Genomic DNA, 12,524 nt, shown 5'->3' on the forward strand with positions numbered 1-12,524 from the left:
GACCTCACAACTTCTGAAGACGCCTGCAATAGATGTGGGCGAAACGTCAGGAGAGAATGCTTCTGGAACATGGTCATAAGGCCCGGAAAACTCACAGCAACCCAATAATCCTCGTTACTTTGCTAAAGGCACTTGCAACCTGGGGGTCATGGGGCCCATCAGAAGTGCATTCTTCTCCCTGCAATGCTGTTAATACTTTTAACACAACGTTTATACTGTACAGTTTACAATATACGCGGATCTTGTATAACAATGGAAAAGGACGTCCATGCAAATTGACAAAACTGTTGCGATTGGCGTCTTCCTTTTCCTGGGAAGCAAGATTGTAAAATGGAACAAATTCACTTAAAACACAGTTATTGTTCGCTAAGTATCCCGGCCTCCAGTTTTGTATTCAGGGCGAGAAGATAGCCATTCCAAACCCCCTGCAAACTGCAACGAAGAAGCTGAACAAAACTTACTTAACACGTGGTCACTTGAAAAATAAAGCTTTTTTCACTCACTAAGAAATCAGGAAGACCAAGCTACAACGTAGCCTAAGGAAGCATCTCACAGCTTTGCATTACTCACCGTTTTCTCCCTCCCAAAAGGAAGCAAAGACTTTACTTTCAGCAGGCAACTTTTAGAAAGAAAAAATGGGCATACCTTCCCCGGAGCTTGAAACTACACCTCCCAGAATGCTGCACTTTCAAGGCTCTTTAACCCTTTTCAGGGCAAAAACAAAAACCACGGATTTCGTAAAAGGGAGGGATTTAGCCTTCACTAACATGGCCGAAAGTTAATGGTTACTTACTGTGATAATCTCAGCCAGATACACTACTCAGAGGGTTTTTAAAACTCTCTAGATTTGGGGTTCGCCCTTGGATTGGCACAAGAGGATTTTTGTTTTTGCAGGAAAGATCACTGTCTGTAGGATTAAGAGGATAACTTAATCTCAATGTACATCTACACCAGGCATGGTCAAACTTGGGCCCTCCAGGTGTTTTGGACTTCAATTCCCACAATTTCTAACAGCCTACCGGCTGTTAGGAATTGTGGGAGTTGAAGTCCAAAACACCTGGAGGGCCCAAGTTTGCCCTTGCCTGATCCACACTCTAACATCAATGCAGTTTGGCACTACTTTAACTACCATGGCTCACTACAAGAGAATTGTAGTTTGGTGAGACATCATCAGCACTCTTTTGGACCATTATGCTAAAGACTTTATAAAACGACCACTCCCATGATTCCATAGCATTGAGCCATGACAACTAAAGAGCTGTCAAACTGCATTACTTCTATGTGTTGTCCAAGGCTTTCATGGCCAGAATCACTGGGTTGCTGTGAGTTTTCCAGGCTATATTGCCATTTTCCAGAAGCATTCTCTCCTGACATTTTGCCCACATCTATGGCAGGCATCCTCAGAGGTTGTGAGATCTGTTGGAAATTAGGCAAGTGGGGTTTATATATCCGTGGAATGCCCAGGGTGGGGGAAAGAACTCTTGTCTGCCTGAGGCAAGTGTGAATGTTGCATTTAGCCACCCTAATTTGCACTGAATAGCCTTGCAGCTTCAAAGCCTGACTGCTTCCTGCCTGGGGGAATCCTATTAAAAACTGTAGAATCAGGACAGTAAATAAAGAGCAACATTCAAACAAGAGGGGATTCCAGACAGGAAACTATCAGGCCAGCTTACACCTCCCAGCAAAGGCTTCCCCCAGGCAGGAAGCAACCAGGCTTTGAAGCTGCAAGGCTATTAAATGATAATCAAGGTGGCCAGCTGCAATATTCACACTTGCCTCAAACAGACAAGAGTTCTTTCTCCCACCCTGGACCTTCCACAGATATATAAACCCCACTTGCCAAGTTTCCAACAGACCTCACAACCTCTGAGAATGCCTGCTATAGATGTGAGTGAAACGTCAGGAGAGAATACTTCTGGAACATGGCCATACAGCCCGGAAAACTCACAGCAACCCAGTGCATTACTTCCGATGCATTCCGAGACTGAATTTTGAGCCTTTAGACTAGAAAAACCAAACAGTGAGCAGTCAAGTGGCATGCTTGCATCATTTTGTCTCAACCCTTTTCAAAGCCTAGGATAGACCCTGCAAAGAAAGAAGCTCTCTTCTGACCTGCAACAGTCATTAACTAATCAGCCCCAGAGGGTTTTTAATAATCTATCCTGTATTTATTATGGTCTTACCATTTATGTGTTTTAAATGTATTTTTTATGCTTGTATTGTTGTTTTAATTGATTGGTTTTAACTGTTATAATACTGTTATAATACTCATGTAAGCCGCGCCGAGTCCCCACGGGGAGATGGTGGCGGGGTATAAATAAAGTTTTATTATTTCTCCTCTATTTGGCGTGGGTTTATTTAATAGCTGCCAAATGAAATAAAAATGCTGTGTTCACAGTTGCGGTATGCCAGTGCTTTGGAGTGCTTTCTCCACTGACATCCTCCTTGGCCATTGAGAATAAACTTTTGGTTTTGCTTTCTATCCCATCTGCGTCTGATTTGGTCTTCTGGATTAGCCAGACTAGGCATAGGCAAACTTCCCTCCAGGTGTTTTGGACTCCCAACTCCTACCATTCCTAGCACCCTATCATGTGAGTTGGGAGTCCAAAACACCTGGAGGACCAAAGTTTGCCCATGCCTGAGCTAGACACCAGGCTTCCACGGTTCTTGTGGCAGCTGAAGTCCTGCAACCCTCAAGCTTCTGTGTTGCTTTTTCTGGAACATCCCTGGAATTAAATGCTTCCAGTGGCTAATGACTGAATATTTCTGTGGTAGGGAAATCCTGGCTTATTATGAATGCATTGTAAATTTCACTCAAAATGCCCTGTCATTCCACACATGGAGCCTCTCACCCTCATCTCCTTGGTTCCCATTTGAGCCAGGCGGCATTCTTGCACGACAATGCTGCAAACTGAGACCTTCTGAAATTGTGGTGAAGAGACTGGCATAGCATGCCATTTTTTAACCTTGGAAGTTGGCTTTTCAAAAGAGGCTCAGAGGCGAGGAGATAGAGATACGACAGTCTTTATTCTAAAAGCTGCAGGTGGCCGTTTTGAAAGGAAAGCGGCACTCCAAATGAGGTTTCCCATGGGATTCTTATAGTTCTGTAGGTACAATTTACTTTTCAACAACATGCTGTTCTCATGCCCTCTCTCCCTTTAATCATTTTATCCTGCACATGGCACCATTTGATCAGATGCTTATCAAAACAGTTTGGGAAAGCAAATTCCCTGCCATTCCCTGATCTGCCAGGAAGGCCATCCTCTCGGTCCCGCCACTGTCACAAGCGCAGTTGGTGGGGACAAGGGAGAAGGCCTTCTTGGTGGTGGCCTCCCAGCTTTGGGATCCCAGGGAGAGTAGGCAAGCCCCCACACTGTCCGCCTTCTGTAGGGACCTGAAGACCTAGATGTTCAAAAAAGCTTGTTTGAATATTTAGGTCTTCAGGTCCCTAGGGAAGGCAGACAGTGTGGGGTCTTGCCTAATCTCCTTGGGGAGGGCATTCTCAAAACAATAACTTAATATATCAATATACCATCTGGGCCTTTTTGAAGAGTTTGGCCCAATCAATCAAAATCAAACAACATCAAAATGCTATTTCCAATCTCTACATCTAAGGCAACTGTCAGTTGGGGCTTTATTTCCCTGCTTGTGGCTTGACATTCCTAGACCTTCAATTGATCCCTTTTTGCACCTCTAAGGAAGTGATGGGCTGTTGATTGTCTTGCTTCTCTCCTTTCAACTGCCATTTGTTGCATGATTTATTTGTTCTGCATGTGTTTCTCATGGCTAAATTCTTCTAACACTATGATACTATTTCTATTTATTTTTTATTTTTAAATTTTATTTATTCATTCAAATGGACATACATCTGTGTTTGTTGCATACAGTGCAATACTTTCCAGCTATTAGTCTTCCATGATCATTTTTCAGAAGTCAGATAATATATTTTCTTTATCGGGTCACAGTCTTCTATTTAAATAGTACATACAAAGGTATCATAGGCTCCAAATTAATATCCATTTCCTCCTTGTCTACAGTCTTATAGGTTCTCCTATGTACATTTTTAGATTAATTTTACATTGAGATGTTGAATCATTGGTTGCCATTAATTAACACAATTCTCTAAAGCAGGGGTCCTCAAACTTTTTAAGTGGAGGGCTGATTCACAGTCCTTCAGACTGTTTGGGGGCCCGACTATGAAATAGTCCAAAATTAGGAATGTTGTTGTTGTTGTGTGCCTTCAAGCCATTTCAGACTTAGGTCAACCCTAAGTCTAAAGTTTAGGACAGGGGCCAGGCAAATGACCTTGGAAGGCCTTAGTTTGGGGACCCCTGATCTAGACGATCTCATAAGACCACAGGTAAGCAAAGAGACCTCCAAAGACCATCTAGCTGGTCTCATAAGACCATTGGTAAGGAAAGAGACCCTCAAAGACCATCTAGATGATCTCATAAGGCCATCAGAAGACCATAGATAAGGAAAGAGACCTCAAAGACCATCTAGATGGTTTCATAAGACCATAGGTAAGGAAAGGGTTTCCCAAAGGCCACCAAGATGATTTCAAAAAACCATAGGTAAGGCCATCTAGACGGTCTCATATGACCATAGGTAAGGAAAGTGACCTCCAAAAGCCATCTAGATGGCCGTAGCTAAGCAAAGAGACCTTCAAAGACCAAGTAGACTTAGGTCAACCCTAAGGCTAAAGTTTAGGACAGGGGCCAGGTAAATGACCTTGGAGGGCTGCATCCGGCCCATGGACCTTAGTTTGGGGACCCCTGCTCTAAAGGTTCACCTCTTAAGAGCAGTTATTTTATCCATTATCAGCAAATCTGTAGTGCATTTTTCCCATTCTTCAAAGGGAGGTAGCTCTGAGGTTTTCCAGTGTCTGGCATATACTATTCGAGCTGCAACTGTCATTTAAAACACATTTTTTCCAAATTAAGCTTAAGCGGCTGAGGGGGAAAAGGAAGTGGCCGAAGTCCAAAAGCCCTGAAGAGAAGGCCCAAGTCGGCCTGTGCCTGGTGTAGATGCTGTTTTGGTCTCCAATCGTGTCAGGAAGAAACACCTTGAGCTGTGGCGTCAACAACATGGCTACGGGGTCCGCCTGGTTCCTTTTTTGCTTAAACTACCAGCCTTTTGGCTTGGTGTGTGTGTTTATGGGGATTATAAACAACACAGAGGAAAGAGGCCGTTGCTTCAGGCCATAGAGAAGCTGCTCAGTCCTGGCAGGAAGGGCCTCTCGCCTTCACCGTTGGACTCCATGGCTGGGCTCCGTGCTAGAGCGTCTCTCCGTTCTCCGGCCCCTTGGGGGAAGCGAGCCAATGAGAGACCAGAGAGAGCATGAAGGAAGTGACGGAGTAGGGTGGCCGCGTCTACCTCCGGTGTTGCATTGTACAGCGCAGGCGGATCTGCGTCTCGGAAAGTGAGCGGGGAGGAGGCGAAAGGGGCCTGTGCTGCGCGAGGCTATCATGGCGACCAGCATCGAGCAGATTTTCCGGTCCTTTGTCGTCAGCAAGTTTCGGGAGATTCAAGAGCAGCAGTTCGGCGGGTGAGAGGATCCGGAAAGAGGGGGGAAAAGGCTCTGAGTGGCGGGAGGCCTAGTAACGGGCGGGACTGGGGGGGGGGGGGGAGGGGAGCGAGATTGACCGGAAGGGAAGCTGAGCGGGAGTCAATCAAGAGAGAACCTCATGTCCTTCCGCAGAAGACGCCCCTGCCGAAGCAGGCCCGGCACCCAGCGTGTGAAGGGCCCCAGAGATGGCATTAGTTGAGGTTTCCACGCAATTCAGCTAGTTCAGACATGGGCCAACTTGGGCCCTCCCTCCAGGTGTTTGGGACTTCAACTCCTACAATTCCTAACAGGTAGTCTGTTAGGAATTGTGGGAGTTAAAGTCCAAAACACCTGGAGGGAAGGCCCAAGTTGTCCCGTGCCCATGATACAAAAATATTTGTTTCTGGTCCCGTTTTGAAACAGCCCGTATTATATACTGTACACTCAAAATTGTTGCCATTACTTGTGCTTATTTGTAGTCTGTTTGTTCTACCCACTATTTGATTACACAAGCCAACAAAATCAAACTTTTTGTAATCACCAGAAATGAGAGCAGCACGGTTTAAAGTGATTTTATGCTGATTTTAAATACAGTAGAGTCTTGCTTATCCAGTCTTCACTCATCCAACGTTCTGTATTATCTAACACAGTCTGCCTTTTAGTAGTCAATATTTTTATAGTCAATACTTTCAATACATTGTGATTTTTTGGTGCTAAATTCATAAATACAGTAATTACTACATAACATTACCATGTATTGAACTGCTTTTTCTGTCGATTTGTTGTAAAATATGATGTTTTGGTGCTTAATTTGCAAAATCATAATGTAATTTGATGTTTAATAGGCTTTTCCTTAATCCCTCCCTATTATCCAACATTTTTGCTTATCTAACATTCTGCCGGCCCATTTATGTTGGATAAGCGAGACTCTACTGTATGTTTTTATTTTTTTTCCCCCCATCATGTCAACTTTTAAAAATATGACGAATTATACATTATGGCGAATGTAAAGTCTGCACATTTTGTATCATATTCGTGTAACACAAGCCAACTAGTAATTTTAATGAGATATAATTTTAGGTCACTCTTATAAAGTGTTCCTGTGTTGTATTCAGATCTGTGTTTATTTTTTCTGTCGGGTGTAGTTTTTGCAGTGAGGCTAATTGAATAATTATTGCATTTACACACTGATATCAATAGAATCCATAATTGATATCATAGCCTAAATACATTAATTATTTGATTAGCTTCATTGCAAAAACTACACATGACAGAGAGAAAAAATAAACACAGATCTGAATTCAGTACAAAAAACTATAAGAGTGACCTAAAATTATATCTGATGAAAAGTACTTGTTGATTTGGGTTATTTTTAAAAAATGCAACTGTAGATAATAAATTCAAAATATGTAGTGCTCCTGAAGGAATATGAATGTGCAGTATAGCTACAGATGTGTGTATTTTTTCTATAATTGAAAATAGGAGTGCATGAGAGATTTTACGTTAATATTTTGAACCTGTACAGGTTTAATGTCCCTTATCCAAAATGCTTGAAACCAGAAATGTTTGGGATTTTGGATGATTTGGATCATCAGGCAGAAAAAATGAAATGCAAAAATACAGAATGGGGGGCACCTAGTTCGACAGCAGTACTTGTGAAAAAGATCTTGGGGTCCTTGTGGGGAACATGTTAAACATGAGCCTAAAATGTCATGTGGCAACAAAAAAACCAAAGGGATTTTGGCCTGTATAAATATGAGTATAGTGTCTAGATCCAGGGAAGTCATGCTACCTCTCTATTTTGACTTGGTCAGACCACATCTGGAATACTGTGTCCAATTCTGGGCACTACAATTGAAGGTAGATGTTGAAAAGCTGGAATGTGTCCAGAGAAGGGCGGCCAAAATGATCAAGAGAACAAAAACCTTATGAGGAGTGGCTGAAAGAGCTGGGCATGTTTAACCTGCAGAAGAGAAGGCTGAGAGGAGACATGGTGGGCATGTATAAATATGTGAGGGGAAGTCATAGAGGAGGGGGGGAGCAGGCTTGTTTTCTGCTGCTCTGGAGACTGGGATACGGAACAATGGCTTCAAACTACAGGATAGGAGATTCCACCTGAATATCAGGAAGAACTGTGAGAGTTGTTTAGCAGTGGAACTCTCTCCCTCGGAGTGTGGTGGAGGCTCCTTCTTTGGAGGCTTTTAAACAGAGGCTGGATGGCCATCTGTCAGGGGTACTTTAATAGCAATTTTCTTGCTTCCTAGCAGGGTGTTGGCACATAAGGTCTCTAACCTCTAACTGTAGGATTCTATGATCCTATTATTCTATAATTATTTTTTGGCATGCCTGTATTTGCATATGCAAGTTTAAACATGTTACATATACAGCCTATATACATAACCTGAATGCAATTTTATATATACAGTAGAGTCTCACTTATCCAACATAAATGGGCCGGCAGAACGTTGGATAAGTGAATATGTTGGATAATAAGGAGGGATTAAGGAAAAGCCTATTAAACATCAAATTAGATTATGATTTTACAAATTAAGCACCAAAACATCATGTTATACAACAAATTTGACAGAAAAAGTAGTTCAATATGCAGTAATGCTATGTAGTAATTACTGTATTTACGAATTTAGCACCAAAATATCACAATGTTTTGAAAACATTGACTACAAAAATGCTTTGGATAATCCAGAATGTTGGATAAGTGAGACTCTATTGTAATATTTTTAATAATTTTGTGCACAAAATAAAGTTATATACAAAGATGTCACTATCTTAGCTCTCCATGTGAACAATTTTTGGAGTATTTTCGATTTTGTAATTTGGATAAAGAATGCTCAGTCTCCATACAAATTTGTTCTAACACAATAGGAGTCCAGAAATAAAAATGTGATGTTTAATTGTTGCTAAATTTCTGTGACCTCCGGATCCTGCCAGTATTTCTCTTAAGTGGTTAGGATGTAATGGTAACAACTGCAGGGTTTACATTAGACCATATATTGTTTAAGAAAAATAAGATAGCACGAATAGGTATGAAACTTTCAAAATACCAAACATGCAGAATGAATACCTGTATTATATTAATGGAAAGTTGTTATTTTAACAATATGTGTGATTTACATTATCATTTTTTTCTAATTAGTGGAAAGGTAGGAAGTCAATACAATGGGGAAATAAACTCACCGGAACACACAAGTCCTTCAGATGATAGCAATGGATCCATTGGGAATCTGCAGAATGATCCACTGGTACAGAAGATAGAACAAGTATTATCAGAAGTGTTGGATGCAGAATCACAATACAAACCAGGTAAACAATTTTCAGTGATTTTTATGTAGCTTTCTTTAAACGTGTAAAATTTCATATTTATATTTTGTAGTGGCAAAGTATTGTCAACCTGTGTCAGTTGGCTTTAAAGCTCACAATACATTCTGGCCTGCTATGGCCAAAATGTTTGAAATGATGGGGCTAGTACTTGGAAAAACAGATTACTATGTGTGATTTGTAAAATGTACATTTGAGTAAACATGCTGCAATTTCATACCATTATAACTGGACATTGGGACTTAATTTTTGTGCAGACTGGTTTAAAATTAAATTATAAACTTCACATAAACGTATTAATTTAAAATGTGTTTTCTGATTCTTTTAATGTTGATTAAGTGAACTTTCATCCATTTTATGTCAAAAAGTGCATTCCGTATTTATTTTCTCTAGAAAGATAACCTAGTTCTGAATGATAAAATATCATTCAGTAAAAACCCCTGTATCAACACATGATATGCTTCCGGTCAGATCATATGCTATTAAATTAGGTCTTCTCTAGGTACCCCAGTGCAACTCTATGTGTGCTGGAACTGTAAGTAAACTGATTTAATAGCATTTAATCTGACTGGGAGCATATCATCTGCAGATACAGGGGAAATAAAAAGTACCAGTTTAACAATTTACATACTGTTAAACAGGGACTGTTTTATTTGTGTAAAGTTGGTGAAAAAACAGGCTTAATGCTTATGTTTTCTATATATAGAATAGCAGGTTTAACAAGAAATATGATTTGTAATTACAGTAGAGTCTCACTAATCCAAGCCTCGCTTATCCAAGCCTCTGGATAATCCAAGCCACTTTTGTAGTCAATGTTTTCAGTATATCATGATATTTTGGTGCTAAATTCGTAAATACAGTAATTACGACATAACATTACAGCGTATTGAACTACTTTTTCTGTCAAATTTGTTGTATAACATGATGTTTTGGTGCTTAATTTGTAAAATCATAACCTAATTTGATGTTTAATAGGCTTTTCCTTAATCCCTCCTTATTATCCAAGATATTCGCTTATCCAAGGTTCTGCCGGCCCGTTTAGCTTGGATAAGTGAGACTCTACTGTATATATCAGAAATTTTGAGATTTTATTGGGAAAGAAAGGACTTTGCATTGCACTATGGGGTAGATGTGGAGGTGGTGAGGGAGAGGGCTGATTGGGAGAATGAGTGGAGGACTCCAAATTAAACAAGCCCGAATCTGGATGAGTTAGCCCTAATCTCAATCAATAACACTCACCCCCCAAGAAATGGAGAAATACTTGTATTTTGTGGAAAAAAATGATCAGCTGTGCAATCCCTCCTCCTAGGTCTCACAACCTGATCTAAAATCTAATTCTAGGTTATGCAATGTTTATATTACTCTGTGATAACAAACTCAAATGATAACTGCTGCCAGAAATAGAGTAAAATGGAAATTTTGAAAAATGAGATTGAAGCATCTCCATGTTTCAGCCTCCTGCAATTTGCAGAAGAACAAAAGCCTTTAAAATAACCAGGGGAGGGCAGCTTTCTACTTGAAACAAGCTAGTAAGGATTGGGGTGGTTCTACACTGTGAAATATTGTAATGTAGAGTCGCATCAGCATGGAGGCTGATGCGAGTTAGCTTAGGGTAAGCCGCTTAATGCTGGATTCTTCTCAATAATTCAGATCTACCTCTGCGTATGTAGCTATAATGCAGCTCCAAATTGGTATTTTTCGTACTGGTTAGAGATGCATTATGTCTCTGTGCAGAACCTTCCTGAATGTATGCTCAGTTTCAGTAGAATGTGGCCAGCTGGAAAGAAAACAATGGGAACTTTTTGATAGAATAAAATATCTTAGAGAATATACAGGCAAGTCCCTGAGTTACAAACTTACAACCAACTCACAGGTAAGAATGGGGTGTGTGTGTGTGTGTGTGTGTGAGTGAGTGAGTGAGTGAGAGAGAGAGAGCGACAACAGGAAGTGAGAAAAATGGACCCCTAGGAAGGGAAACTCACTTCTGAAAAAGTTATTATGGGGAAAGGGTGTCTCCACTGAAATTTTCTTATCAATTCTTGTTTCTACAACAAGCCAAATTTTTCAGAATTCAGTTATGATAGAGACAGAAAGTGAGATGAAATCTTCTGAAGAGGGGCTCAGATAGCAAAACAAGAACCACAGGAATGTCAACCCTTCCCTATGCTATCCAAAGTTTAAAAATATGCATATTTGTCTGGTGTTACACTTAAAAATGTACCTATTCCATCTTACAAACAAATTCAGCTTAAGAACAAACTACATCTTGTTTGTAACTTAGGGACTGTTTGTATTGGATATTCCTGTAATGTTATATTGAGATACTGCTTTAAATGAGCCTCTGATTGTCTCCTATTTCTATTTTTTTCAATTAACATTGCCTTAAGAGCGTGAGCTTTGAACTCATGTGTTCCTGCCTTGCTTTTTTGCATTTGTAAATTATTGAACGATCCCCCCCTCTTTTTTGAATAAACTGCATCATCCCTTTTATATCAATTTAGGAAAACGGCTTGTTCAAATTGAGCTTACTTAAAGCAAATCGAGATAAAACTGATTTGATTCAAATCTTTGTTTGTAAACTATCAATGTTTAGTTCTAAATATGCTTATAGATTTAGATTCAGTAAAACTGTTATTGAAATTGGATAAAAGTTATCAGAGAGACAAATTTTATTATTTAATCTTTTAAGTTAAATGGGCTTCCTACTACAGTGTAAACCTCATTGAATTCTTTATGACATACAATTGAACAAAATTACTTGCAGTTATATAAATTGTACTTTTTCTCTTAATATACTGCAAGAGTGAAGTGACCTCTTGTACTTGCTAATTTAGATGTCAGGCACCTATCTCCTTTGTTCCCATTACAAAATATTATTTGGTATGAAACTTTTTTTTTTTTTAGCCTGAGCATTTTTTAACCAATTCTCGGGTTCTTCAAAGTCTTTTAATAATGTTTTAACCAATGTATGTTTTAGTAGTGTGTTTTATCCTTCTTTAAAAGACAGTTCTGCTTCAGTCTTATTACTTTTTTTACTATGGCACATTTATGTAGTATTAATGTCAATGTTTCAGATAAAAATTAGTGGCATCAATTCAATAAGGTAATACAGTAGAGTCTCACTTATCCAAGCTAAACGGGCCGGCAGAAGCTTGGATAAGCGAATATCTTGGATAATAAGGAGGGATTAAGGAAACGCCTATTAAACATCAAATTAGGTTATGATTTTACAAATTAAGCACCCAAAACATCATGTTATACAACAAATTTGACAGGTAAAAGTAGTTCAATATGCAGTAATGTTATGTTGTAATTACTGTATTTACGAATTTAGCACCAAAATATCATGATATATTGAAAACATTGACTACAAAAATGGCTAGGATAATCCAGTAGCTTGGATAAGCGAGGCTTGGATAAGTGAGACTCTACTGTAAAACAAAATTATTCAGTTCAAGAACTACAGGAATTGATTAAGTTTTCATTTGTATACTAGTTGATTATTTTCTGGAAACAAAATGTGTTATGTGTTTTGTTAATTTCTATTTCAAGAGAGATGGGTCATTTATGCACAAAGGGGGAAGAAATTGAGAAGCAATACATGTAGGCTTATACACCAACCCTAGTTAATTACATGTAT

General features: G+C 39.6%; 2 protein-coding genes across 5 annotated transcripts in view; one reads left to right on the top strand and one right to left on the bottom strand.

The window, feature by feature from the left end:
* Positions 1 to 670, bottom strand: part of LOC100561300 (trifunctional purine biosynthetic protein adenosine-3) — a 52,827-nt gene extending 52,157 nt beyond the window's left edge. Inside the window, exon 1 of one of the 3 annotated variants that reach the window (XM_003219005.3) lies at positions 571 to 670. The gene's annotated coding sequence lies outside the window, so the exon portion shown is untranslated. The remainder of the gene's footprint in view (positions 1 to 570) is intronic. The other 2 variants (XM_008107560.3, XM_062975068.1) reach the window with 2 other exon arrangements.
* A 4,694-nt stretch (positions 671 to 5,364) lies between these two features.
* son (SON DNA and RNA binding protein) overlaps positions 5,365 to 12,524 on the top strand; it is a 44,680-nt gene continuing 37,520 nt past the window's right edge. Inside the window, exons 1-2 of one of the 2 annotated variants that reach the window (XM_062975069.1) lie at positions 5,365 to 5,548; positions 8,703 to 8,869. In XM_062975069.1, coding sequence (XP_062831139.1) covers positions 5,469 to 5,548; positions 8,703 to 8,869 — 247 coding nt within the window. In that variant the 5' untranslated portion in view covers positions 5,365 to 5,468. The remainder of the gene's footprint in view (positions 5,549 to 8,702; positions 8,870 to 12,524) is intronic. The other variant, XM_003219025.4, reaches the window with a different exon arrangement.

Source organism: Anolis carolinensis, chromosome 3, assembly GCF_035594765.1.
Source record: "Anolis carolinensis isolate JA03-04 chromosome 3, rAnoCar3.1.pri, whole genome shotgun sequence".
Classification (NCBI taxonomy): domain Eukaryota; kingdom Metazoa; phylum Chordata; class Lepidosauria; order Squamata; family Dactyloidae; genus Anolis; species Anolis carolinensis.